Consider the following 26,835-nt stretch of genomic DNA (forward strand, 5'->3'; position numbering starts at 1 on the left):
TGTTCTGAGCACACTTAAGGTAGGCTAGGCTAAGCTATGATGTTTAGTAGGTGTGTTAAATGCGAGTTCAACTTATGACAGTTTCAGTTTACAAAGGGTTTATCAGGACATAACCCCATCTCAAGTCGAGGAAGATCTGTACTTACTATCCACTTGAAAACGGTTCAGATGGTAAATTTTCTGTTATGTGTACTTTACCACATTTTAAAATTTTTTCTAATTTCATAAAGAGTTCTTCCCCTGTAGTTTCATTATTTAAGCACCATACTTGCATATGGAAGATGCTTAATAAGTCTTTATTGAATGGACAGATGACAAGGGAGGAATGGATGGACGGATGAATGGACTGGACAGACAGATGGGAATATGAATGGAGGTGCAACATCAACCAATAATTAGTACGCCACGTGAACATAGAGAAATGGACCCTGTGACTACGAGGAAGGGAAGAATTGTGGTTATGGTTGATTTTGATATAATATTTGCCATATAGAACTACTTTGTGTTATCTACCAAAGGCACAAAAAAAATTACCAGAAATTTAATTCTTTCTAGTTGAATAATTCTATTTTTTTTCTCTTATTTCTCTTCACTACAGTATAATCTGTTGTCTGGCCTAGACGAAATTAAAAGAGATCCATTTCCTGTCACCTTTGCTCCTTCCGGCACCTCTTTTAACCCAAAAGGGTAATGTGAAATAAAGCTTACGCTCAACACCGCAGAAGACGAGAGCAGATGATAAGTTGCTTGCCCATAAGGTATTAATCAGCTATCCTCCAGGGCTTAGTGTTATAAAGCGGTGCCGTGTAATAAACAGCAGGCAAAAAGGATAATCTCCATTTTCTGACTCTGGAGTGCAGGCATGTGCTATAAAACTAAATTGACATCTGTTAGCAGGCTCGTCACATGGATGGTTTTTTCCTGCAGAATCTGGAATAAATTAAAGCTTAAAATAAAACTTGGAACAGAGAGGCCGCTTTACATAATTCCTTCTAATGGTGTGCTGATTTTAAAGAGAAGTTCTTATAAGAAATGTTTCATTATCATTTTAATTGCAAAACTGTTGAATGCCACTCCATGCTGGGAAATTAGTGTTTTTATAAGGTCCTTATGTTTTTAACTAAAAAGCGGCAAGTGAAACCTTCCTTTCCTTATATTTTCACTGGCTGGAAAAGAAATCAAGTTTTACCTCCACATAAAACTATGCCCACTTTTCCCCCAAGCACCTGGAGCCTGTTTTCATGGGGGGTTGGTTATGCACGGGCACTTCAGAGAACCGGCATGGCTGAGCTCCCCAGGCAGAAATGGCTGGCCGGGATGTGACCTCACAGGGTTTGCTCAAGAATACACATCCTCAGGGTCGCCTGGGTGACTCGGTCGGTTAAGCGGCCGACTTCGGCTCAGGTCATGATCTCACGGTCCGTGAGTTCGAGCCCCGCGTCGGGCTCTGTGCTGACCGCTCAGAGCCTGGAGCCTGTTTCGGATTCTGTGTCTCCCTCTCTCTGTGACCCTCCCCCGTTCATGCTCTGTCTCTCTCTGTCTCAAAAATAAATAAACGTAAAAAAAAAAAATTTAAAGAATATACACCCTCAGAGGATTCACTAATATGATAACAAGTTCTGGGGCCTCTTACTGTCAAAAAGCATTAAGCACTTTTTAACACATATAAAATAAATGGCAGAGTGTCATGACCCGGCGAAACCGAGCTGTGCAATGCTAAACATAACATTCTTCTATCGAACCACAATCTCCTTTACAGAAGGGAGTCACACAGAGGGAAACCTTTGTGGACACCTGAAGCTAAGAACCCCTCCGCTTCCTCAGGATCCATTTGGTTCTCCTTCCCAAAACTCTGTCAAAATGGCAGAATTCTCAAGTACGCCCACCCTGGGACACAGCAGTGAAGAAAAACAAATGCCATTCACTGGAGCCTAATGTCCTCTGTGTGTGAAATCATCCCCTTTAATGTAATAATACTGGACCCCTTTGAAAATCTCAAAGAAGCGACAATCAGTCAAAATGCTCTGTTTTATGTAAAATCACAATTCTAGGCTCATGAAAATACTCCATTCATTTCTCTCACCAACATGAGTTTATTTGCCTGCACAACCTTCTTAAATGGCAGGGGTCATATCACACACCTTATAATAGGGAAAACTGAGGCACAAAGAAGAAAGGAACTTGGTGAAGAGACAGAGAAGGAGGACACAGAACCTCACTCAACCTCCTGCTTCTTTTTTTTTTAATATAATTTATTGTCAAATTGGCTTCCATACAATACCCAGTACTCATCCCAACAAGTGCTCTCCTCAGTGCCCATCACCCACTTTCCCCTCTCTCCCACCCCCTATCAACCCTCAGTTTGTTCTCTGTATTTAAGAGTCTCTTATGGTTTGCCTGTCCCTCCCTCTCTGTTTGTAACTATTTTTTTCCCCTTCCCTTCCCCCATGGTCTTCTGTTAAGTTTCTCAAGATCTACATATGAGTGAAAATACATGATACCTGTCTTTCTCTGACTTATTTCACTTAGCATAATACCTTCCAGTTCCATCCACGTTGCTGCAAATGGCAAGATTTCATTCTTTCTCATCGCCAAGTAGTATTCCATTGTATATAAAAACCATATCTTCTTTATCCATCCATCAGTTGATGGACATTTAGGCTCTTTCCATAATTTGGCTGTTGTTGAAAGTGCTGCTATAAACATTGGGGTACAAGTGCCCCTAGGTATCAGCACTCCTGTATCCTTTGGGTAAATTCCTAGCAGTGCTACTGCTGGGTCATAGGGTAGATCTATTTTTAATTTTTTGAGGAACCTCCACAGTGTTTTCCAGAGCGGCTGTACCAGTTTGCATTCCCACCAACAGTGCAAGAGGGTTCCCATTTCTTCACATCCTCGCCAGCATCTATAGTTTCCTGATTTGTTTATTTTAGCCACTCTGACCGGTGTGAGGTGGTATCTCAGTGTGGCTTTGATTTGTATTTCCCTGATGATAAATGACATTGAGCATCGTTTCATGTGTCTGTTGGCCATCTGGATGTCTTCTTTGGAAAAGTATTTATGTCTTCCACCCATTTCTTCACTGGGCTATTTGTTTTTCAGGTGTGGAGTTGGGCGAGTTCTTCATAGATTTTGGATACTAGTCCTTTTATATGCAGCAGGGGAAGGGGGATCTGCAAATGGAAGGCTCAGCCACTGAAGTCCTCTCTACACATTGACACTCCTCACAGGGTGATCTTCGTATTACCTGGGTCAGAGTTAGGTGGGGGTTGGTTAAAAATGCAGGTTCTCGAACACTGCTTGGCAATAAAAGGAATAAAAATACTGACATCCACAACATGGATGAATCTCAAAAGGCCAGACAAGACAAGGAAACTCTGCAAAGACCCCGGCAGTCAAGTAACCCACTGAACTCCATGTGACCCTGTGTCTCTCCTACTCAGGAGTAGCTTCCTTAGGAGAAGCTTCCTTAGAAGCGGAGCTGGAGCTAGAATTCTAGACCAGCCCTATGATGCAAGTCATGTTGGTAAACCACAGTTTTAAGAACCAAACCAGGTGTAGCATTAACTTTAATAAACCACCTGATTTAGCCCCCCCCCCCCCCCCCCCCCCCGCCAAAAATGCAGTTTCTCTGGCTCCATGCCATACCAGCTGAGAATCTCTAAGGTTGGCTCTGGGTTCGACAGTTTAATCAAGGTCCCTGGGTGATCAGATTATTTGCCTGTGCTGTTATTTTTGGTTTGTTTTCCAGTATTCCCAATTCTAACACTGAGATCTGAGAACCACTCAGTTGTACAGGTGGGAGTGGGTCTCTGGATTCCAGAGCACGGTTCACTCGCAACCTTGCCAGTCATGGCTTCTGCCCAAGGAAAACACATCAAAGAAAAAACAAACCAGGGGTAAATCCACATGTACCTAGCTCATTCTTCAAAACAGGCTTTATAATCTATATGCTAGCTAAATACGGAATGGTTTGAAAATCACTAAGGGCCCGGAAATTTGCCTCACAGCAAATCTCACCATTATAGATGAGTGAAAAGGGTAAAAAGCCGACACTCATTTCCTGCATATTGAGTGCAGAAGTTCTCAACCCACGTGCTCACGATGGCTCATCCTTTGGGACCACTACAGGTTGATGGAGACAGAAAGATGTGTCTGCATTTCAAATTGCAATTCAGGAATGTAACTGACTCATTACTCCTAAATTGCTACTGGCTTATTTCACAGACACATAGCCTTGTCATGATTAAATAGCAATGCTGCAAGACGAAGTTGCCTTCGAATACACAGAAAGATACACACCTCTCTTTGAACAAGGAGTATCAACAAGTCTAAACAGAAGATTGCACCAGGCCCTAAAAGAATCACCTGGACTTCTGCCTTTACCATAGTATATCTTGTTTCCATGGCGTTTCCCACCCAAATGTTCTTCTGAAACATCGGTGGCTAAGGCCTCTGGATGCTCTAACTGCTGCTTATTAATTCTGCAGTAGGCTGTGTGAAAAGACAAAGCATTCAAACTTTGATACTCAGCATCTTATTTAGGAAGGTACTAGGTAGAAAGTCAGATCAAGTATCATATATTTCCTGAGCACTTCACTAGACGGTTGGAATGGGATCCCACATGAGACCCATTCTTAAGCCATATACTGCTTAGTGAGGAACACACATCTGAGATGCAGGGGTCCAGCTGGAGGCTTAACCATTAGTCATCTAGAACTCAGGCCTGTCTGGGCCTTGAACTGGTGTGGGAGACCACTAGGAGACTTTTATTTTTAATGTTTATTTTGAGAGAGAGAGAGAATGGGGGAGGGGCAGAGAGCAAGAGAGAGGGAATCCCAAGCACAGAGCCTGACGAAGGGCTCCATCCCAGGAGCTCCAAGATCGTGACCTGCGCCAAAATCAAGAGTTGGACGCTCACCAGACTGAGCCGCCCAGGCACCCGATGAGACATTTTTACAGAAGCGCTTCCCTCCTGCGAAAAGCAAATTTGTTCCAAGAAAACAGCAAGTCCAATACAGAAATGTGGTGCATAGGCTGGCACGGGAACGGGAAAATGATCTGGAGCACAGCACAGCATCTGTGCCTCATGCCACCCTTGGCAGAGACTCGGGCTGAGAGTGGAGGGCATCAAAACACAAAGTGGCCCAGGGCTGGGCTTCCGGGGGGGAAATCAACCGCTAGTAAGTCTCCTCTGCCAACAGGCCTTGCTAGTCACTGTACGGCCCCCAACCAGCAGCCTCAGCAGGGCCAGGTAGCTTGCTAGGAATGCAGAATCTTGGGTCCCACCCCAGAATTCGGAATTAACATCTGCATTTTAGTTAGATCCCCAGATGATTCACATACACAGTAAATATGAGCGAGAATGGCATGGAATAGGATTTGGGTCAGTACAAGTAAGTACTTCAAACTCTTTTGTTTGTTAGGTATTTGTAGTATGCTTCAGAAAACATAACTAAGCCAGTTTACTCGTGAGTTCCACGGATATTATTTCTCCAGATAATTCTAAGAAAGGTGACGCGCCTTCTTCCTTCTTCCCTAAAGGGAAGATGCACCCCTCCCCCACGCCAAACACAAACCAAAAGGAGAAAATTATGAGAGAGAGAGAGAGAGAGAGAGAGAGAGAGAACACGACATAAACTAAAACTGTATCGAAAAAGACAGGAATGTGGAATGACATTTCACATAAATATTTATCAAAAAACAAAACAAAACAAAACAAAAAAACTGGCACGGCAGAACTAATAGCAGACAAAATAGAATTTCAGGTAAAGAAAATTTCTGGGAATGAAAAGTGACATAATGTACACGTGGAGCCGAATCTTCTTCCTGAATCTATCGTTTTCCATTGCCAGCAGCAAAGCAGGAGTATTATTCCCAAGACGCATTCCACTCTAGGCCAGTATCAACATCTTGTTTATATTTGCCGATTCGATAAGCAAAAGAAAAGGGAATCTTTCTGTGGTTCAATTTCAAAGTCCAGGTTCGCCCCAGCACAGCGGGGATCACACAACAGAGCTGACTTCTCTTGATCCCTGGGGAGCCGGAGGGGTAGGGGGTGGAGGGCCGGGAAGCAGGCCCCGCCCCCTCCAGTGAGGGTACCTGCGGCCACTCAGCCCAAGACAGCGGCCCCACCCACCGGGGGAGGACCCGCGCCCGCACCCGCACCCGCACTGGGCAGGCATCGGTCCCTCTGACCCGCAGCCCAAGGCCCCATGCTCCACTTCTGCTCTGTATTAATTCTCAGCAGCTTATTTAATTTATCTATAGTACAGTGTTTTCTTTCTACACAATCGCCAGCAAAGCTGTTCAGCGCCCCAGGGCAGCAGACAGAAACAGTTCTCTACCACCACGTCTGAAGAACCAATTGCCCTTCAGTGTCACACAGAGCTTTCATTAAAAACTCTTGAGTGGAATTAGGTGCAGTTAGCAACTTCCAGGGAAATCTGATATATTTTCCCGGAAAACAAAGAAAGAAAACAGAAATGTTTTCTATAGAGTTTTGTAAAAACTTACTGAAGTTGTTTTTAAAAATCCTTTGAATTTAAATCATCATTTTTCAATCGTACTGTCTTCTCTGATGTACTTCTCAAAAACAATCCATCCAGGTAGTGTCATTGCGATTACACTCGCGATCAAAATGAGCACCAGAGTGGTTAAATGACTTGCCCATTGCCAAAAATCACCACCACGAGAACCAGCGCTTCAAATGTAAATTACTGAGCTTCCAGAGTCAAAGTCTAAGGCAGTCCTGTTATTCATATTATCATCAGCATGGCTAAGACTGAAAGTAGTAACTTCTCTTTCATCAGCCTGGATCATTTAGGATGCTCTGTGTCATAGAGACTTTAGGGGAAAAGCACACGTTACAATTAATATGAGCAGAAATTTCAGATTCGATATTTCTAGTCCCATCCTGGAAAAATTCTTATGCATAGCTACAGCAACAAGTACATCAGCAAGGAGAAAACAGTTCATCGTTAATAATACTGGATCCAGGTGCTATTATGGCTTATGGTTCACATGGTTTTGCTGCTGCTGCTGCTCTCACCTGATGCTTCAAAAGGGCTTTGATTTATAGTTTGAAATTAAAATTACCAAAGGGTTTTTAAAGCAGTGCAAAAGCCACATGCATCTTTCTGTCACCATGTCAGGGGATTGCCTTTCCTTTTTGCCTGAGGGGCTGGAGTCTAGGTATGGATAAAGAGAAGAGGAAAAACCACAGCTTCACACGGAAAACATCGCCAAACTATGTAAAATAGTTTAGCATCGTGAAGTGAAAACAAAACAACCCCAAACCCTCTGGTTTCTAAAATCACTTGCAGAAAAAAATGAGTGAAGAAGGCAAGGCTCCTGCACATATTTGTGTGTGTGTGTGTGTGTGTGTGTGTGTGTGTGTGTGTGTGTGTTTTCTATTTGCTTTCCTGCCAGAGCCACATCCTATTGACCGGTGTCTGTACACATGCAGAAAAATGAAAACAGACTTTGCTTGCTGCAGGCCAGAAATGCAGTTTCCTTTTATCTGGCACCGCATAGCTTTTAGAGGCATGTTTCTAATGGAAGCAATCAGTCACCAGTGGGTTTCATTTTTCTTGCTTTGTTTTAAAGCATTCAAATACACACACACACACACACACACACACACACACACACCCCTATGAAAGTGTATCAGTATCTTTTCAATTCCTCAATAAGGAATTTTTAAAGCAGCAAATATATACCTGGCAATTCTGAGCCAGATCACTTTCATGGGTTTTTTTTTTTCCCAAATTTTTTATTGTGGTAAAATACACATAACATAACATAAAGCTTACCATCTTAACCATTTTTAGGTTTTAAAATGTTTTAAATAGGGGTGGCTGGGTGGCTCAGCCAGTTGAGAATCCGACTTCGGCTCAGGTCATGATCTCGCAGTGCGTGAGTTTGAGCCCTGCCTCTGGCTCTGTGCTGACAGCTCAGAGCCTGGAGCCTGCTTCCGATTCTGTGTCTCCCTCTCTCCCCACCCCTCCCCAGCTCAGACTCTGTCTCTCTCGCTCTCTCAAAAATAAAAAGAAATTAAAAATTTTTTAATGTTTTTAAATAAGTACTTATCAGAATATTTTTAATTTAATAATGCTTTAACGTTAATTTTTTTAAAAAATAAGTAGCCTTAGGAATATAAAAAATCCTTTGGAACATTTATCCTTTTTAGGTACCCCTATATATATTTCCGCTGTCTTAGGAGCAGTGTGAAAGACTGTATGCTTCATCAGCAGCATAAAGGTTTGCCCACTGCAGCTCCTAGGCAGTTAAACAAACACAATTCGGGTGCATCCCTGGGTATCTGAAAACACACTTTTCGTAGGCAACGTGGCTTAGATCAATTATATCCACACGTCATTTTTCAAAGCCCTATTTTATCCTCACATTTACCAAATCGTTTGCTACTATATTAGCGAAAAAAGCAGTCTCTATTCAGTCTTTAAAGAGTGAGGGTAGACAGGGCCAAGGTGTACAGAACATCATGGCAGAGCAACAAGAGTCCCAAATGAGCACAAAGAATCTGTAGTTAGCTCTTTGAATATCCGAGAGCTGACACATTAGAGATTCAAGCCTGTAATTTTCAGCTGCCAAAAAACAGGTCTTTGAAGGTAACAAACAGGTAGCAAAAAGAAAATAAAGTGCTGAACAATGCTCTCACATCAGTTTCTGTTTAGAGATTTTTACCCCCCCCCAAATCCTATATATGTTTCATTTAGGCTCCTAATTATTAAATGCTAGTGACCGTCCATGGCAGAGCAAAATACAAATCAACAGTTAATCACATGTCAAAAGAGCAGCAAATTCTTTGAAACCGTTCTTGAAGAAGCTCCAGCTGTCCAATTAAAGGGAAGTTTTGTGTGTGTGTGTGTGTGTGTGTGTGTGTGTGTGTGTGTGTGTGTGTGTTTTAAGAAGGAGGAGGAGGAAGTGGAGCAAGAGGGAGCGGAGAAGGAAAAGAACAACGCAGAGGAAAAGCCCTTTTGTTAAAGATCAAGGAGCCAACTCAAGTTTAAAATTAAGTTCCATGTACATTGGTTTTCAGAGGCACCCATTTTGGCATGTTCCAAATCGCATGCCATCTCTGGCTGAGAACATGAAGGCAAAGTAGGCCGAGCCCAGGCAGGTTAGCAAACAAACGCAAGCCAAGCACACTCAGGAGACTTATCTAGTATTTGCCTACAGAATGCAATTGGCTCAGGTCTACACTAAAAACTTGCTTTCCAGGAACACAGTTCAAAGATTGAGTTTCCTCTTGCTATCCATTCACAATAAAATACTTGTAGGGATTTGACATACTTTTGACACAATTATATCAGTGGCAACACACATAATGTCCATTCAATTTTACAAAGTTCATTTTAATCAAAGATATACATTTTTTTCTGGTCTTTAAGAGCCTAGAAACCCAAAATAGTTGTTAAAACAGTGAGAAACATGATACATGAGCAATCTCTTATCAAACAAAAACCTGGCTCTGATTACTTTTTGTATTTGAGGCCGACATAAGTAGTTTGCTCTGTCTGAACACTTTAAATCAATTGCCAAATGAAAATGGGACTCTTGAACCTACGCCAGAAGTAGGTTTCTTAGCTCCTTGCCCAGTCTTGGCCAAAACCCTAGCACTACTCAACAGCGACTACAATCTACAAATCAACTTAAGATCTCTGTCCTTGCCAAAACTTCATGTCTACAGAGCTGATGCTATAAATAATGGTGGGTGAACATTAGTAAAACTGAAACTAGATCCTCAACTATCCAATTCTTGGTTTGCATTTTTTAAAGTTTACGAGTTTGTTCACTTTACTTAATTATAAGATCAAATGAAAAAAAATCTCACCTTGTGATGCCCAAATTCATTCAAAATGGTTCCCAGTTTCCTGGTGTTGCTGTGCAGTTTGGGGGCAGCAACAGCTGGATGGGGGTCCCGCCAGTCAATGGACAAGCGGTGATACCAGAGGCGCGGACTCTCCAGAACATGAGCTGATTTAACAGTAGGATCAAAACGATGTACTTCACATCCATTGTTGGCCATGCTAACCTCAAATTGGGTATCATCATTCCCCAGCCTATAAAGAAAGAGCGTGGAAATCAATAACAACACAAACATAATGAAGCAAAAGTGCTAGATTGATAAAATGACAATTCTAAGGACAATTTTCTTATTCATATCAAGCTTTCTCCTGTTTTAACACATGGCTAACTGTACACATTCAATAAACCTGCTTCCATCACAAAAAGCATTATAGCTAAAAGCTTCTGGATAAAAAGCAAGCAGAGAAATTATCTGCTAAATGCAGACCAGGGAATCACATGTTCAAACATGTAGAGACATAGCAAATTAATTTTTTTAAAGATGTAAACCATAGTAGCAATGAAACAAGTCTATCCAGTAATCTTAAGAGCTTTTCTCAGAATACATCAAAAATAGAAGCGCCAGGATCGGTTCCCTTAGGGAGAGGTGCAGTGTACTAATGAGGTAATTTGTCTCCATTCTAATGGCCATGATGCATGCAGCCTGACTTAAAGACAATATCTGTTGTCTTAGAAGTGGAAATGCATTTTAAAATAGTACAGCTAAAGAAGAGGCAAATATGTGTGGTTCTATTGGATCTAGTACCCAAGAAGTAGAAGAGACACCTCACCTAAATTCACATCAACAGGAGGAAGAAATTATGAATTGTACTTAAGTATCCACTTTGTAGCACGTCATGCGAAACATTCATATACTTACACATTTTTAATTTACTGACATATTCCTTATTTGGTGGGGTAATATTCATCACTTTGATTAAAGCATCAGCTTGGATGAAAAACATGAGATTAAATGAAAGACGATTTTTTTTAATGGTGCTTATGGCTTCTTTGCTCAAAATACTATAATTAGGTATGGTTTAAGATACCAAAATCTCAAAGGGTATCTATAAGACATTGGCCAAACCTGAGCCCAGGGCAGAAATGCTTCATTCTCTTAGACTCCAGTATCGCAGACATTTCATAATTTGGACATGTACAAGCTCATTGGCTAACAATTATTTGCCTGGTATTAGGCAATGAAAATAAGCCTTCAGTACAGAGATCCTCCCTCCACCTAGACATTCTTACTACTCTTATTTGCCTTGTTCTTTCCCTTCACTCCTACTACATTGCTTTTGCCCTCACTGGACGCATGGCATGTCAACCCTCTGCTGTCCCTCAGCTACAATTCTCTCTCCCCTTGTGGCTAGAAGACGTAGCACCCTTCAAAACTGTATCACTCCTTTTACCTGAGAAATTCTGTTTCCTAATTTTTACCTCCTACTGAACCTACTCAACTCAGACGGCAGACTGACTGACTGACTGGCTCTAATTCTGTCCCCCTTCATCCACACTACTGCCATGCTGTGCTCATCATGAGCACATCTTGAGCTCATCTTGCCCCTTGATTTTCTGGCTTGATTAGGTGATTTACTTTGTGGAAGGAAGTGACAGTATGCCAGTCCCAAGCCGAGGCTTTAAGTACTTCTGTCCACTCTCGTGGACATCCTCATACCATCCTCATGATGAAAACATACCCTAGATAACTTGCCAGGCTCAGGAAAATAAGAAACATGAGGGGCAGTGGTACCCCAGTGAAGTTGCCAAATTTCTATGAAAAGCAGAACTTCCCTTAGCCACCACACCTTGAAGTAAAGTCTCCCAGCTGAGCCCAGCCTCCGTCAATGGAAGCCTGCTGATTTGTAGGCATATAAGCAAGAATAAATAATGGTTTTAAGCTACTGCATTTTAGAGTGATTTGTTACACAGCAACAGCTAACGTATAAACCTGCCATGAAATATAAATCCAAGAGTTGAGCAAAAACTACAAAGCACTTTTTTTAGTAGACAGATTTCTTTCTATATCTATCAGAATGTTGCCACATTCACCTGCCCCAAGAGATTTTTCACTTAACTGAATGTGTTGAAACTGAGATGAGCCAACCAGTGTTACTATGGGTCATCCAATGGAAAATGGCAATACTGCAGCTTTACTAGGAGAACACTATGTCAACAAAGTACTCATTAAATACAATTTATATGTAAACTTTCTAGAGTAGAGAAATTTGAATAATTTCTTTCTAAGTGAATTTTCAAAATATTATTTTCAAGGAAACATTCTCTACTCTAAAACATGTATTTTAATTAAGACTTCAAAAACTTTTAGGGATTAAATTAACCACATACGGTTCTGTAACTCACTTTTTTAGTAAGGCACTTTATTACATATTGATGTTTTCAATTTAAACAAAAAATTTTGTAATGAAAAAATAACAAAGACACACAGGAAGAGTTCAAGGAAATAGATAAAATAAAAAGGAAGTTTTCTACCCCTAGAAATTTTGGCCACTAATTTCCAGAGATAATCACAGTTAGTAATCTTTGTGTATCTTTCCAGAAATTCTCTAGATATGTACAAGTGTTATTAGAGATATCATAAGTACACACATACATATTTAAGTTAATCATCAAATAGTGAGGAACTATTTTGTAGGCACTAAACAAAATGAAACTACTGAAATTTGTAATTTGGGGGTTAACTTATATTACTTTTAGTAAATAAAATACACTTAATACACAAGTATGCTATACTGGAAAGTAATAAGCTGCATTAATTTAATCAATATCTATAATTCTTACTTCCATTTATTCAAAATGGTACTTCCTCAAGCTTAGTTTAAATTAGCCAAGTTTGGGGGCGCCTGGGTGGCACAGTCGGTTAAGCGCCCGACTTCAGCCAGGTCACGATCTCGCGGTCCGTGAGTTCGAGCCCCGCGTCAGGCTCTGGGATGATGGCTCAGAGCCTGGAGCCTGTTCCGATTCTGTGTCTCCCTCTCTCTCTCTGCCCCTCCCCCGTTCATGCTTTGTCTCCCTCTGTCCCAAGAATAAATAAACGTTGAAAAAAAAAATTAAATTAGCCAAGTTTGTGGTAGGTGTAAAAAGCAACAGGAAAGGCAAATGTAATATACGTGGGTGTGGCGCTACCTGGCCCAAAGTAGGAAAACCAGGAGTCAAATCCAATCCAGGTAAATGTGCTCCTTATACTGCACCTCACTGTGAATGAGCACAGGACACAGAACCCTGGAAGGAATATTTGTGATCTCGGGGATCTACGAAATTGCCAGTTCCTGGAGGGTAAAGCTCCATAAGGAAGAGAACTGTGTGACTCTTGCTTTTATTTTTTTCGTTTCAAGTTTTTATTTCAATTCCAATTGCTTAACATACAGCATAACATTTTTGCTTCTCTCTGAATCCCAAGTGCTGAGTAAAGAGACAGCAAATCTATAAAATGCTGCCCCAAGTGAGAGAAAACTAGAAAATTATAGGGTCTGGAATTCCTAGAATACATAGTACACAGTAACTAGCATGGCATGGGGTAGGCTATGTTTCGCTGTCTTCTTCATGTATATAAACAAATACTGATAAAGCACTTTAATATGTTTAAGGCACTATACTAGACACCAGAGACAAATTAGTCATAACCCTTGATCTGAAGTTCACAAGTAGTAATGAAGAGAGATTTCTGAACAAATAAATATAGTAAAATTATGAAGTAGCCAAAACAAAAATATTACTTACAGCAAAAATGCATTTAGTCTGTAAGGAAATCACTTGCTGCTCTTATTTATCTAGAAAGAGAATTCACTGTAGAAAATCCTACTTTACAGGAATGTTCTACTTAATGTGTATTCCATGAAGCAAGACATGTAGATCAGAGGCTTCTATCTCATGATCTAAGACATTTGTTCCATTCCCTGCCACCACGTCTGCCTTCAAGCCATCAGGAGAAGTAAAAGGGGAATGAAGGTCATGTCTGTTCCTCTTAGGGTATGGCTGAGAAGTTGCACACATCACATGTGCTCATATCTCATTGCTCAAAGCTAGCCATACGGCCACTTGCAGCTTCAAGGAAGGCTAGGGTATGCAGTCTTCAGCAAGGTGGCCAGGTGCCCTGCTAAACTCAGGAGTTCTGTTACCAAAGGAAAAAGGAAAGAATGGATATCGGAGGACAACTGGAAATTCCTGCTACAACCCATTTCTGAAATAGGTAAGCAGTTAATAGGTGTATTCAAATGTATAAGCATTCATGAAGACTATAACCTATCTCTACACGGGAGAGAGAGAAAATTATATAACTAATGCTTATGAATATTATTCTGCATATGTTAAGCCTAGGGTTTGAGATGGAGACAAGCTCTTCAGCACAGAAAGGGCATCAAATCTGAGAGATTTGTTGAAGAAATAGGAACGGGGAGAATTATAGGACTAAATTTCCACAGGTCACAGAATAACAGTAACTATCTTGACCCCCCTCTTCTGATGCTCAGAGAGCAACAATCAAGATTCCTCAGTGTGGTTGTGTGAGTTGTGCACCCAACAATTCTAGACGGTACCATTCACATCATAGTCAGCATAATGATGGTTTTCTAGCAGGTGGGGTAGGGGTTCTCGAGGGGGTGCCTCTTCCCAAGTCATATAAAGGTGTCCTTTGGACCAGCTACAGTGCTAGCAACTGCATGCCCTTTAATGCTACTGAAGGGTAGAAGGCATGGATGTGGTACTGTTTCAGGTCTTGGTTATTCTTTTAAAAATATCCCCAAGAGTATTAAGGTAAGCGTCCTTTATGTTCCCCGGGAATCAAAACGTCCTAGCGCAAACACATGAAGACATGCTCATGACCATTCACCAACATGGAGAAACAAATCAAAATCACAATGAGACACCTCTTCACATCCACTAGGGTAGCTACAATCAAAAAGACCAATAATTACAAATGTCGGCAACAATGTGGAGAAATAAGAACCCTCATACATTGCTGGTGGGAATATGAAGTGGCATATTCCCAAGAGAAGCAAAAACTAATGTCTACCGAAAAACCTGCATGTGCATATTCGTTGCACGATTATTCCCAGTAGCCAAAAAGTGGAAACAACCTAAATGTCTATCAACTGATGAGCAAATGAAATGAGGTGTAGCCATACAATGGAATATTATTCAGCCATAAAAAGATATGAGGTACTGATACCTATTACAACATGGATGAGCCTTGAAACCATTATGCTAAGTGAAAAAAAGCCAGTTACAAAAGGCCACATGTTGTGTGCTTCCATTTACATGAAATGTCCACAATAGGCAAATTCATAGAGAGAAAGTAGACTAGTGGTTGCCTTCGAGGAGGGAGTGAAAAGCAGGAAACGTGTTGAATTTGCAAATGACTGCTACTGGGTGTAGGGCTTTCTCTCTGGGGTCATGAAAATGTTCTAAATTTGACTGTAGCGACAAAACAAACCCATTGAATTGTATGCCTTACAAGAGTGAATTGTATGGTATGTGAATTATAGCTCAACAAAGCTGCTAAAAATAAATAAAAGCAGATACAGGAAAGGTTTCTAACTGTGACCATTGAAGGCATCAGGGTTGGAAGAAGTAAGACAATCGTGTTTCCCAGGAGTTTCATGGTCTGTTCTGGGTTTTTCAAAGCATAAATGACACTAAATAGTAGACTAAAACTATGTTATAAATTATTAATTTGTATTAAATAACATTGCGTGAAATGCCAAGATTTTGTCCAAAACATATATTATCAACAGGAATGATAGCACCCCTAATGGGGCAAAATTCCATTCTTGGGAGTCAACGATACTTCCTCTTTTTATATATAAAGCAACATGCATATGTTACATAAAAAGATATACAGTTTATCTCTGGCATTAAAATTTCATGGGGGAGTGGTGATTAGGAAAAAAAAATTATTTAAAAAGGATCCTTGGGTCCATGATTTTCTGATTCCTCATTCATGTATACTATGAGCACCTGCTGTGTTAAACTATTACAAGTTGAAAATGTTTGGCACCTGGAAGTCCCAGCTTTCTGTGTTAAGATACTAGTTGTTGCCTAACCATGTGCCATTTATCAAATGTTCTTCTGTCTTATGCTGAGAATTTATGTCTTGAAACCAAACGGTACCACCAGCCAGAGAACTAAAAAAAAGAGGTGAAGAAGATTTGCTACCTATGTATTGTCTCTTCTCAAGTTTTCTTTTCCACTCTCACTCCCACCTCTGAAAAAACAATCTTCGAAAGGGAGGATAAAATCGGGGATATTTCCCGATTCGTGTTAGCTACCACCCTCCCCAACCCTCCCCCTCCAAGTCACAGAGGAGAAGACTTACAGAGCAGCCACCACCGCAGGCTGAAGAGGTCAAGTACATGATATTATCACCTAAACACACAACCTCTCCTTCCTCTTCTCTTCCCCTTCCCCTGTAACATAACCTTCCTGTACAGCACCTTCCCCTATCTTAATTGGTCTATTCTACCCCATTTCAAGGTTGAAAAATATCTGATTTTCATTTTCAACTGAACTTCACACAGAGTACACTCTCCTGGAAAAAATGCTTTTACATTAACTGTGGAATAAAGAGCTTTGACTTCTAGTAAAGACATTCCAGACTCTGAAATAAGGTGGAAGTGACTCCTGCTTCAGTTCCTGGGGTGGAGGAAAGGTAGGGAACAGATCAGAAGGCAGGACATTCAGCCTTTGTCTTCTGGTCCGTCTGTCCTCCGACTCCTTTCTTCCTCTCTAGGAAAGACACCCCAAGCTATGGCTTTATCAATCATCTTTGGTTGACCTGGGAATGACTGGGCACAGAAGTGGCATAGTCTTGCTGCTGCCAAAGCCCTGGGGCTTCGAGCACTTACTGCCTGGTGTAGGGACCCCATGACCCATCTGCCACCTGTCCTCCCTGCCCATCTCTCAACTATCCCACTACTCCCGAACGCTGACCATCCATGACCCACATTCCCTGTTCTTGTGCCTCATTTTAGGACCGCCACTTCTGGGCTGGGTCTCTTTCTTCTCTCAGTATCAATTGAGATGTCAGCTGGCTATTTACCTGCCCCCAGGCAAGCAATTCACCTGAGAAGGGGGTATGCTTGTCCTGATCTTCAGTCCTGAATAACAGTGCAATCAACGTGTGCAACCACAATCCAAAACATCTTTTCTTTTCTTTTTTTTTTTTTACCCATCAGAAATATTTTTAGTTTCCCATTTTCAATTAAGCATTTCTAGGTTTTGAATCAAATGTTGGCCCTTATAATCTATTCACGTCTGTTCCCAGTGGAATTCAATTGTTCTTATCTGCTCTTCACAACGTTGAGTTTGAATAGTGAACATTTAGATGAAAATAAGAAACCACCTTTTTACAGGAAGTAATCTGAAATCTTGCAACAAAATTATCTAATGGCTCTGAAGTACAAGGAAAGCAAAAAGGAATTTTAAAAATCCCCCCCCCAAACAGCTTTCCTAGTTTCATTTTACTCAGTGATAGGCTTTAAATGAAATTATTCCAGGGTGTAAAATAATAAGTAAACTATAAAGGCAGTTCAGAGCAAGAAAACAGGACCAAGCTGAGATCTCCAATTTGCATGTGGTACTCTGCAATTACTTTTATGACCTACTTTCATGCATTTTTAATATGACAGAAAATAAACTCTACTGTCAAAACTTCCCATCCTTTCTACAATCTTGAAGCATAGTTGGTGGGCTCCCCTCTGTTCTAATCAAGTAGCTGAGCAACTAATTTCCTAAGCCTCAGCCTCCCGGTCTAAATCACAGCATAACCAGCGACTCTCCCTACTCTCCTTACCTAGAGCAATCATTTATGTAGCAAATATATATGGAGCGCCTACTGCGTCCCAAGCTCTGCTTATACAATTTCCATTATCCTGAGACTCTTACTTGAACCGTTCATTTTTACAAAAAGTCCACAGTGACTACAACTAAGAATTCTTGTTTGATAAAGTCTGATGTTGATGGTGATCCTCTGGGCACAGACCCAAACGTCTGCCCCCAACCCTTATCATCTAGGATTTGGGTTAGCAGTTGTCACTCATGTGCCTGAATGTGAATCGTCGAGATGATGAAAGCGATTAGTGAGAAACAAGCATAGGACACCTGTTAGGGTCCCCAGTGCTTTTGTAATGGACCTTGGGGACCTTGTCGGAGAACCTAACCACACAGCTTCCACAAAGAGTCTACGGAATAGGGTGTTCCCAATAAAAACAACTTTCCTGCCCCCCCCTTTTTTTTGAGACACATTTTTATAAGTTCAGAACTGGATGCAAGTCCTAATATATTTCATGAAATAGTCTCATTATTTTATATTCGCCCTTTTACAAAAATCCCTCTAAATCCATTTGTACACTTAGCTCATTTTCAGCCTGAATAACTGAATATTATTTCCTACAGTTTCGACAAAATCACAGTGATTTCACAAGAATTCCCTTTTCTTTCTTTTTAATGTAAATGTACACACAGATTTACCATTGGCACAAACCATAAAAATCCAACAGTGGCCATTCATCTTGGGTCACTCCTCATAAATGTGTAAAAAATTTCTAATATGCTTGCTGTTCTTCTCCCCCCCCCCCCTTAATTCTTACTATTCTCTCTCTTCACAGTAAGGATGCTGTAATTCTAGCTGGCGACCACAGGCTTCGCCAAGAGGATCATCGTCATACTGAACTCTGAAGTTGCCAATTCACCCCCAGCAGAATGGGAGAGAAAATGGCCTGGCGGCTTCTGGTGACCCACAAGTGCCCACAGTTACCTAACCGACACATGAGTCTGAAACAAAGTGTAGGAGGCAAAGTATAGCACCTGTTACACATTGTTACGTTCATAACTTTGTGTTACTGAAATAGCCTTGGCCACCTGCAGGAGCGTTTTGGTATTCTGCTATAAAATGCACTTACCCTAAAGAGTAGAGGCGGCATCGCTTGCTGCGGATTTGATGAGCTAAGCCAAACCTGTCATCAAGACAGACTGACCAAGGCTTCTTTGCAGGGCTGGAGTCAGTAGCTAGGCTGTCTGTGCTCATGTGATTGCATGCAATCTGTAAGGATTGGAAATCAATGTGAATAATTTAAAGCGCTGGATGATAAGTGGCAGGTGGGGAGTTACTGCTTTCTCGGTCCCTGAAAGCCATAACAGGAGAGTTATGTCCTTCTCCACTGCCAACTACTCCTCTCCCCCAGGGAAGCACAAGACTGCTATCAAATGTTCGGAGGAACTCCAAATACTGGATTATAAGGAACCTTGTGGAGACTATAGACAGGGTTGAAGGGAAGTTAAGAGCTGCTATAGCCATATGCACAGAGTATGTAAGGGAGAACAGGTCAGGAGCAAAGGTGGCAGAAAGGAGGGGTCCCAAAAAGCTTTGCAGAGATTTGTGAGTCCTGGAGAATGAACGGAAGTTGACCAAGACGCTGAGATCAAGAAGAGCATTCCAGACGTAGAGAACAGTGCTGGCAAAACACAGAGGACTGTAATCCATGGTGTTTCTACCAGAAGTTGTGAGATCCAACTGTGGCCATGGGTCTCAGAGGGATACAGATTATCAATTCCTTATCTCAGGCAGATAAGCTGGGGCCACCGAGGTCCAGAAAGGTAGCATGAGTTATCCAAGGTAAACAGCTGATCAAGGGTCAAGTGAAATTAATTCATAGTCCCTGCTCCCAAGACCGTATTGTTTGTGAGAAACTGTTCTAATGAGCTTCCTCCTAGGGGAGAAGAGCGAGAGCCCCACGCAGGAAGAAAGGAAGCTCTTCCTGAGCTATAACCAAAGCACTTCTTTTAACTCATCCATCAAAATTAGATAAGGAAACCAAAGGGAACACGTATCTAAATCAAGCAGAAGCAAGTCTCTGATTTCAAATGCACATTTAGCAAATGCACTATGATTGAGGCTGGCACAGTGTGCACGCTGAGGTGGCTGGAACCAAAGAAAGCAGGTTCTGTGGCCCAGGTGTTCTTTTGTGGCCAGCAGCACCTCAATGAACATCAATTTCCCCCTAATGCTTCAAAACTCCCATCACCATCATGATGCTCCATGAATCATGCAGCAGCTCTGGCTGTCACGTCACAGACAACAGACCATTCTGGGTGCAAAGGGTGGTCTGAGGCTCATTGCTTTAATTCATTGGAAAATATAACAGCAAATGATTTTCTTCTTAAGAAGATATTCTGGGGGCGCCTGGGTGGCTCGGTCGGTTGAGCGGCCGACTTCGGCTCAGGTCATGATCTCACGGTCCATGAGTTTGAGCCCCACGTCGAGCTCTGTGCTGACAGCTCAGAGCCTGGAACCTGCTTCCGATTCTGTGTCTCCCTCTCTCTCTGCTCCTCCCCTGTTCATGCTCTGTCTCTCTCTGTCTCAAAAATAAAATAAACGTTAAAAAATTTTAAAAAAAGAAAAAAAGAAGATATTGTGGGGGCACCTGGGTGGCTCAGTTAAGCAGCCGACTCTGGCTCAGGGCATGATCTCGCAGTTCAAGAGTTTGAGCCCCGCATCAGGCTCTGTGTGGAGCCTGCTTCCGATTCTGTGTCTCCCTCTGCCCCTCCCCCCGCTTACACTGTCTCTCTCAAAAATAAATAAACATTTAAAAAAGTTTTTTTTTAAATAAAAATGTTTTAAAAGATATTCTGGGTTTGCCCAATTCTTTTATTTAACAGAGTTTCCAGAATTCTGATCTGAAAAGAGTATATACATGTAGCCTATTCAACTGATACAGCATCTCCCATACTTTTGCTGTGATCAAGGGCTACTGGCCTGGCAAAATTATCCAGCACTATTTATCAGAGAGATAAATGAGAGAGCATATTGCTAGGATTTGGACATTTTACAGGGAAGTCTAAAATGTGAAACCCTGTATATATATTCTTGCCCCTCACCAATGTCTTTCTACTTCTCTACCCATGACCCCTGTTTAAAGGAAAAAAATAACAGAAAATGGAACTGAATTTTAAGCAACTATTACAGAATACATTTATTAACTGGGTACATCAGCATGTTAATTTGTCTAATTCATTTCCTATGATTCACCCACAAAGACATGGGAATTATGCCTCTGCCCATATCCTAGTCCCCACTCACCCACCAAGGGAGGAAAAACTGCTAATTTAATTAAAGTTCAATGTGTTTGGTGGGCCTGTCTTACTAGTGGGCAGGTTACTGCACCTTAAACATCAGCACCTTCATTGTCATTGTGTCCGACGCTCTCCCTTCCTCTCACCCCTGCAGGTAGGCAGGTAAGTAGGGAGGGAGGCAGTTCTGTAGGCCCCTAAAGCATACCTGGACCTCGTAAGCCTGAACCATTTGCTCTAGGTCAGCTTCCTGGAGTATTTTTATTAAAGTGGTCTGATGATTCCCATTTCTTTGTGTGCACTTCTCCCTAAGAACCACCATAATGACAGAACATGATATAGATGTTCACAGGTTCTTGTTCATGACTCCCTCCTAACACCATTAAAATTTAACTCTCGCCTCTCCCACCATGTTTCCCAAGGTATGGCCCACCTACATTCTGACAGGCCTGGGAGGCACCTAAAAATACCGATTCTCAAGTCCCACTCTGTAAAGTCAGAATCTTTGAGGCTGATGCCTGCGAACATGCCTTTTTTAATAAGCTGCCCCAGGTGATTCTTATGCGGATAGTCCTGTGAGTTTACAGGAACCCTTTTGTAAAGCCCCACCGGAAGGTTCCAGCTTGGCCTCATCTGTGCCTTAGCAAATTAAGGGAAGAGGCTCCACTTGGGTCAGAGCTTTATTTATTTATTTTTTTAATATGAAATTTATTGTCAAACTGGTTTCCATACAACACCCAGTGCTCATCCCAAAAGGTGCCCTCCTCAATACCCATCACCCACCCCCCACCCCCCGTCAACCCTCAGTTTGTTCTCAGTTTTTAAGAGTCTCTTATGCTTGGGCCAGAGCTTTAAAATGAAAACAGCAGCCCCTGCAACCCGGCCCCTAACAAAAAGCCAGAGAGGCAGGCAGTGACAATTAGCCAGAGGCCTCCAAGGATCCGATAACTATTAAGGGTCAAGATTCAGGGCTTTGAGGCTCAACTGCCCTTACTTTGCCAATGTTGGGGAGTAGAGTTTTATTCTATTAAAGGTGACTCTTAAAGCATTTCTTCTTCTTCCAAAGATTTCATCTTACACAGATATACCCCTGTTGGAAAGACATTCTTTTCCATTCAATCTCTCTGCTAATGTTTCCCTTTCCACTCCTAGCTCAAACATACATAACACGGGAGTTTTTCCATATTAACTATCTCAGTGATAGACATTAGCTTTGCAAAACAACTAGAAGCACTCAGTAAAATTCAGCTCCTAAAAATTAATTAAATATTGATTTTTCAAAGTTTCTTGTTAAGATTTATGGCCAGGGCTTCAATAAACTCTCGTAAGCAAAATAAGCGAGGGCAATAACTCCTAGCTAAGCTCTAACTCCAGTAATTACGTTCTCTCTCTCTCTAATTCCCCTTGTAATTTTAGCTGCAAAAGCAAATTAGGCCTAGATAAAGGAGAAGAAACTCCAGGGAAAAAAATGTTTTCTGAAATGCATTTTAGTTATTTAACTTAAAGGGATTAACCAATTTTTTTTTAAAGATTTTATTTTTAGGCAATCTCTACAGACAACGCAGGGCTCGAACTCACAGCCTCGAGATCAAGAGTCACATACTCCACTTATGGCACCAGCCAGGTGCCGCTTAAAGGGATTAATTTATCCTCATTTCATTTGGCATCCCAAAAGATGGAATAGAATTTCTGGCACCCCATAAGTAAAATCTGGCAAAGAGAGCCCTTAAAACTTGGGGACTTCTGGCAAGAATCACTTCAATGATCAACTGTATGTTCATGTAATACCATTATTTTGAAAGGCAACATCTAAGGAAAGAGTTGTATTTTTGTTGCCTTTATCCGTGTGTGTGTGTGTGTGTGTGTGTGTGTGTGTGTGTACCAGTAAATATAACAGATACTACTGTTACAAAGTCGTAAAGTCTGCATCTCCAGGGCTTGGATTTTTATGTTATTTTTACAAATAGATAGATGCATAGATGATGAGATAGATAGATGGGTGGAGAGATGGCTGGCTGGCTGGCTAGATGATGGCTAGATAGGTAGTTAGATAATGTTTTAAAATCCACTTTTTCTTTTTTAAAACAGCAACTGTTGCTTAGATTAATTTTGTGCCGCAAGGCCTGCTTCCCAGAGGCATATGGTTTGGGGGTGGCCATAAAAAGCTGGATCTGGAGCCTTCCCTTAGAACAGAGCACTGTGTTTATGATTTAACCATTTCTTGTTAGCATCAAACAGTGTATCATCGACTCCAGAACTCAGCGATGTAATCGTGGTCTTTCACATTAGAAAACAATACCTAATTAAACTGCACTTGACGTTGTGCACACTCTACCAAACACCATATCCTCTGGTGTTTCGTTAAAAATTCAGGTCCCCAATCATGCCATCAGGGACACACAGCGTGCAAGTGTGCCATCTCATTGCAGTCGAATGCCACACTGTCCCTGGCTCTGTGCTTCCGTTTCCAAGCTCCCCCACCCATCTGTTCACCCGTGTTAGAGAACATACAACTCTCTTGCATCCTAGCTGTTTGCCAGCACGCGTATGTATTGAATTTAGGTTTTATACCCCAGGCAGTGCCAACCACAGAACAGGTGCTCAGCAAATGCCTGCTGAATTGAAGAAGGAGTAAATCAATGATGAACACATCAAATGCTGGGCCTTGCTGTACAAGCTTGAACACAGATTTGAGGGAGATGATTTTTTTTTTAAGTAGCATAAGAGAATGGGGGTGGAATTTGCTTTAGTACCTTCCGAAGGTTTTTTTTTTCCCCCTTGCCATTATGACTCACTACTGCTAACTATGGAAATTTTAGGTAATAGTGACTCTAATATTCTTCCAGTTTTGTAGGCTTTCATTGTCAAGATGAATTCTAAGGGAAGCTTGAGCTCCTAAAAGAGCCAAAAAAAAAAAAAAGACAAAAAGACAAAAAAAACAAAAAAACAAAAAAAAACCTCTGCATTACATAGAGATGGGGCAGGAACACTGTTTAGCAAAAGATTCTGATCAAGAGTCAGTTAATGTCATCTCTGATGAGCTCCCATGTGCTGGCTTCCCGGTGACCTGGATGTGCAGAAAAGCACAGCACTTCACCTGGGTAAAATGACCCCTGGGTACAAAACCACTGTGAGGTCTAGAGCTTTATCTCAGTTTTTCTGGAGGATGAAAATCCTTCTAGTGAACTTCATAAACCAACTGCACTCATCAAGGTGAATAAGACGTCTATGTATCTACTTTCCCAACTAGTTGGTTAGCTGCTTGTGGGCAGAGACTGTATCCCCAGGGCCTGCCACAATCCCTGGCACGAAGCAGGTGCTCAAAACTACTTTGTCAATATTGATCCTACACTACTCTCGGCGCAGTACAAGATCACAGAACTGGGAGAAACCTAAGGAAGAATTTAATAGCTTGAGCCTTTTCAAGATCGCAACATTGAGAAACAGAGAAACAAAATAAATCGCTCAGAGTCACTTCAGACTGCATTGTGGGATGCTTTTCTTTTCTCTTCAAAAGTTTTCTCCTCTCAGTTCATAACTCACGGGGGAAAATCCAAGAGGGGCTTGAAATAATCCTTTCGTGCCTCATGAGCTTCTTCTAAGTAAATATGCCTTTTATAAGTTACAGAACATTAACCTGAAATACATATAAAATGGAATCTAGAGGCTTTTACTTGGTCAATTTATTTGGGGCGGGGATGGAGCCCATAGTTCTCAAACCCAACTCATAAGTTTAACACCTCTCACTTTCCTCTGGTGTCTTAAGAGTTTCTTAAAGTCACAGTCAAGAGGTCAGGCTTTTCATCCTTCATGTAAAACCAAACTGTACAATTAAAATTTCAGCACCTTAATTAAATCTGTGAGTGTCCACCAAATTAATTTGCAGCAGCAAAACAAGATGAAATTATGTAAAGCACAGGGACCAATTTATCATTCCATAACTTGCGATTAATTCAACAAGCTTTCACTTCCATGTCGAGGTGACAACCATTAAAGTCCAATTGTCTGGGGCGCCTGGGTGGCGCAGTCGGTTAAGTGTCCGACTTCAGCCAGGTCACGATCTCGCGGTCCGTGAGTTCGAGCCCCGCGTCAGGCTCTGGGCTGATGGCTCAGAGCCTGGAGCCTGTTTCTGATTCTGTGACTCCCTCTCTCTCTGCCCCTCCCCCGTTCATGCTCTGTCTCTCTCTGTCCCAAAAATAAATAAACATTGAAAAAAAAATTAAAAAAAAAAAAGTCCAATTGTCTGACTGCATTATATGAGAAATGGGACTTTCTTTTACGCCCAGTCTTCTAAAGACCTAGAAACATATTCTCTCCACAGATAAAAACGGGCTCTGCTGCCAGCAAGGTTTGGGAGAAGAAGTGGGATGCCAGGGGGCTGAAGGGACATCAAAAGACCCTGATACCCTCAGTGCCACATGAGCTCCACGGGCTACCTCCCCAGTTGGCCTAGGCGCCTTAGAGGCAGTGTGAGTTTCTAATTTACTAACACCTCCCACTTAATCCAGGGCAAAGTTTCCCTCAGGCCTTGATCTTCTCTTATGTCTCTCCGTCCCCAGGATCAGGCTACTTGAGGACAGAACCTCCTGATTAACGTGTCAAGAGCCATAGACTCTCCTTAATAGACAGTCCCTTTACTTGCCGGGGGCACAGGCTCAGCCTCGGCAGGAGCTGCCACAATGTGTTAAGTCACCACTAAGGCCGATGCTCCATAATGACTTTAAATGCTCTAAGAACAAAGTACTGTTGGATTCATTAGCTTCTCGGACCTCCTGCAATGTCCCCTCTGCTCCCTGGCCTAGCGGGGCCCTGTCCACCAAGCATCTGTGGCAGAAAAGCAAAAAGGCAGATTCCTCCAAATCCAAAATGGAACTTGAACCTCCAGATGATGGTTTTGTTTTATGACACACTTGACTGCCTACTCACGGGTGTGAATCTGTCGCCTCAAATGGTTTTCCAAAGCAATTTGCTAAAGTGGATCTTTAAGAACACGTCAGGATGAATCATTAAAACATTTCAAGATGACAATACCCCTGGAAGGCAGAAGATGCTGAAGCAAATAGAAAGCATCTTATCTGCCTTCAAACAAGTGGATAAATGTAAGCATTGAGGCCTCAGAAACTATGTCCCTATCAAGTCCCCACCAGGAGTCCCTGAGAATCTTCCTACCCCCTCACTGATCGAATCCTTTTTGAAAGGGGGTTGGTCAATATCTTTTAGAGTGTCTCCAGATCCAATTGCACCTGAAATACAACCTGAGTGGTGCTGATGTATCTCAGAAACCTCAAGGCTTCCTCGTCCAGGGACTGAGCAGGTCCTGCCCACGGCTGGAGATCTATATGCCACCGGGGACGCTGTAGAAGACAGAAAACAGAAAACAGAAAACAGGTTGATGTGTAAAGTGTTGAGGCACTGGGGGTGGGGGTGGGGGTGGGATGGACACAGAGCATCAGCTAGGCTCCTTGGCCGCTTTAACTGTCTGCAAAACAAACATGTCTGTGCACAGGCGGTGGGGAGTGGGTTCGGAGCTGCTGTCATTACAGTCACATCGGTCACAGGGAGGCAAGCAAGGCCTGAGAAAGCCCAGCTACCAGGTTAAGCAAAAGACTGCAAAGGCCTGGGGACGTCTGACTCTTCTGATCAAAAATAAGCTCCACTTGACCCCATCAGGCTCTCTCAACTGTGGCTTTGTATTACTGTGCCTCTCCCCCATGCGAAGAAAAACTCCTCTATCTACTAGAGTTTCCAAAGCTTAGAGCTTCAGAACTATGAGCCTCCCTAAGGGCCAGTTATGTCGTCGAGGCAAAAGCCTGAAGTCCTTTGGGTGCTTGGGTGCCTTCCCCAGCACAGGGAGACAAGGGCAGCCGCACTCAGTCTTCC

At 42.0% G+C, this 26,835-nt stretch overlaps 1 protein-coding gene across 5 annotated transcripts in view; it reads right to left on the minus strand.

Annotated features, from left to right (window-relative positions):
• Positions 1–26,835, minus strand: part of METTL24 (methyltransferase like 24) — a 170,751-nt gene that overhangs the window by 111,065 nt on the left and 32,851 nt on the right. For 3 of the 5 annotated variants that reach the window (XM_023254245.2, XM_023254241.2, XR_006598157.1), the window contains exons 2-4: positions 26,211–26,309; positions 18,789–18,928; positions 9,857–10,085 (exon numbers count right to left, since the gene is read on the minus strand). In XM_023254245.2, coding sequence (XP_023110013.1) covers positions 9,857–10,085; positions 18,789–18,928; positions 26,211–26,309 — 468 coding nt within the window. Of the gene's footprint in view, positions 1–3,056; positions 3,248–9,856; positions 10,086–18,788; positions 18,929–26,210; positions 26,310–26,835 lie in introns of those variants that run through there. The other 2 variants (XM_023254246.2, XM_023254248.2) reach the window with 2 other exon arrangements.

Source organism: Felis catus, chromosome B2, assembly GCF_018350175.1.
Source record: "Felis catus isolate Fca126 chromosome B2, F.catus_Fca126_mat1.0, whole genome shotgun sequence".
NCBI lineage: Eukaryota > Metazoa > Chordata > Mammalia > Carnivora > Felidae > Felis > Felis catus.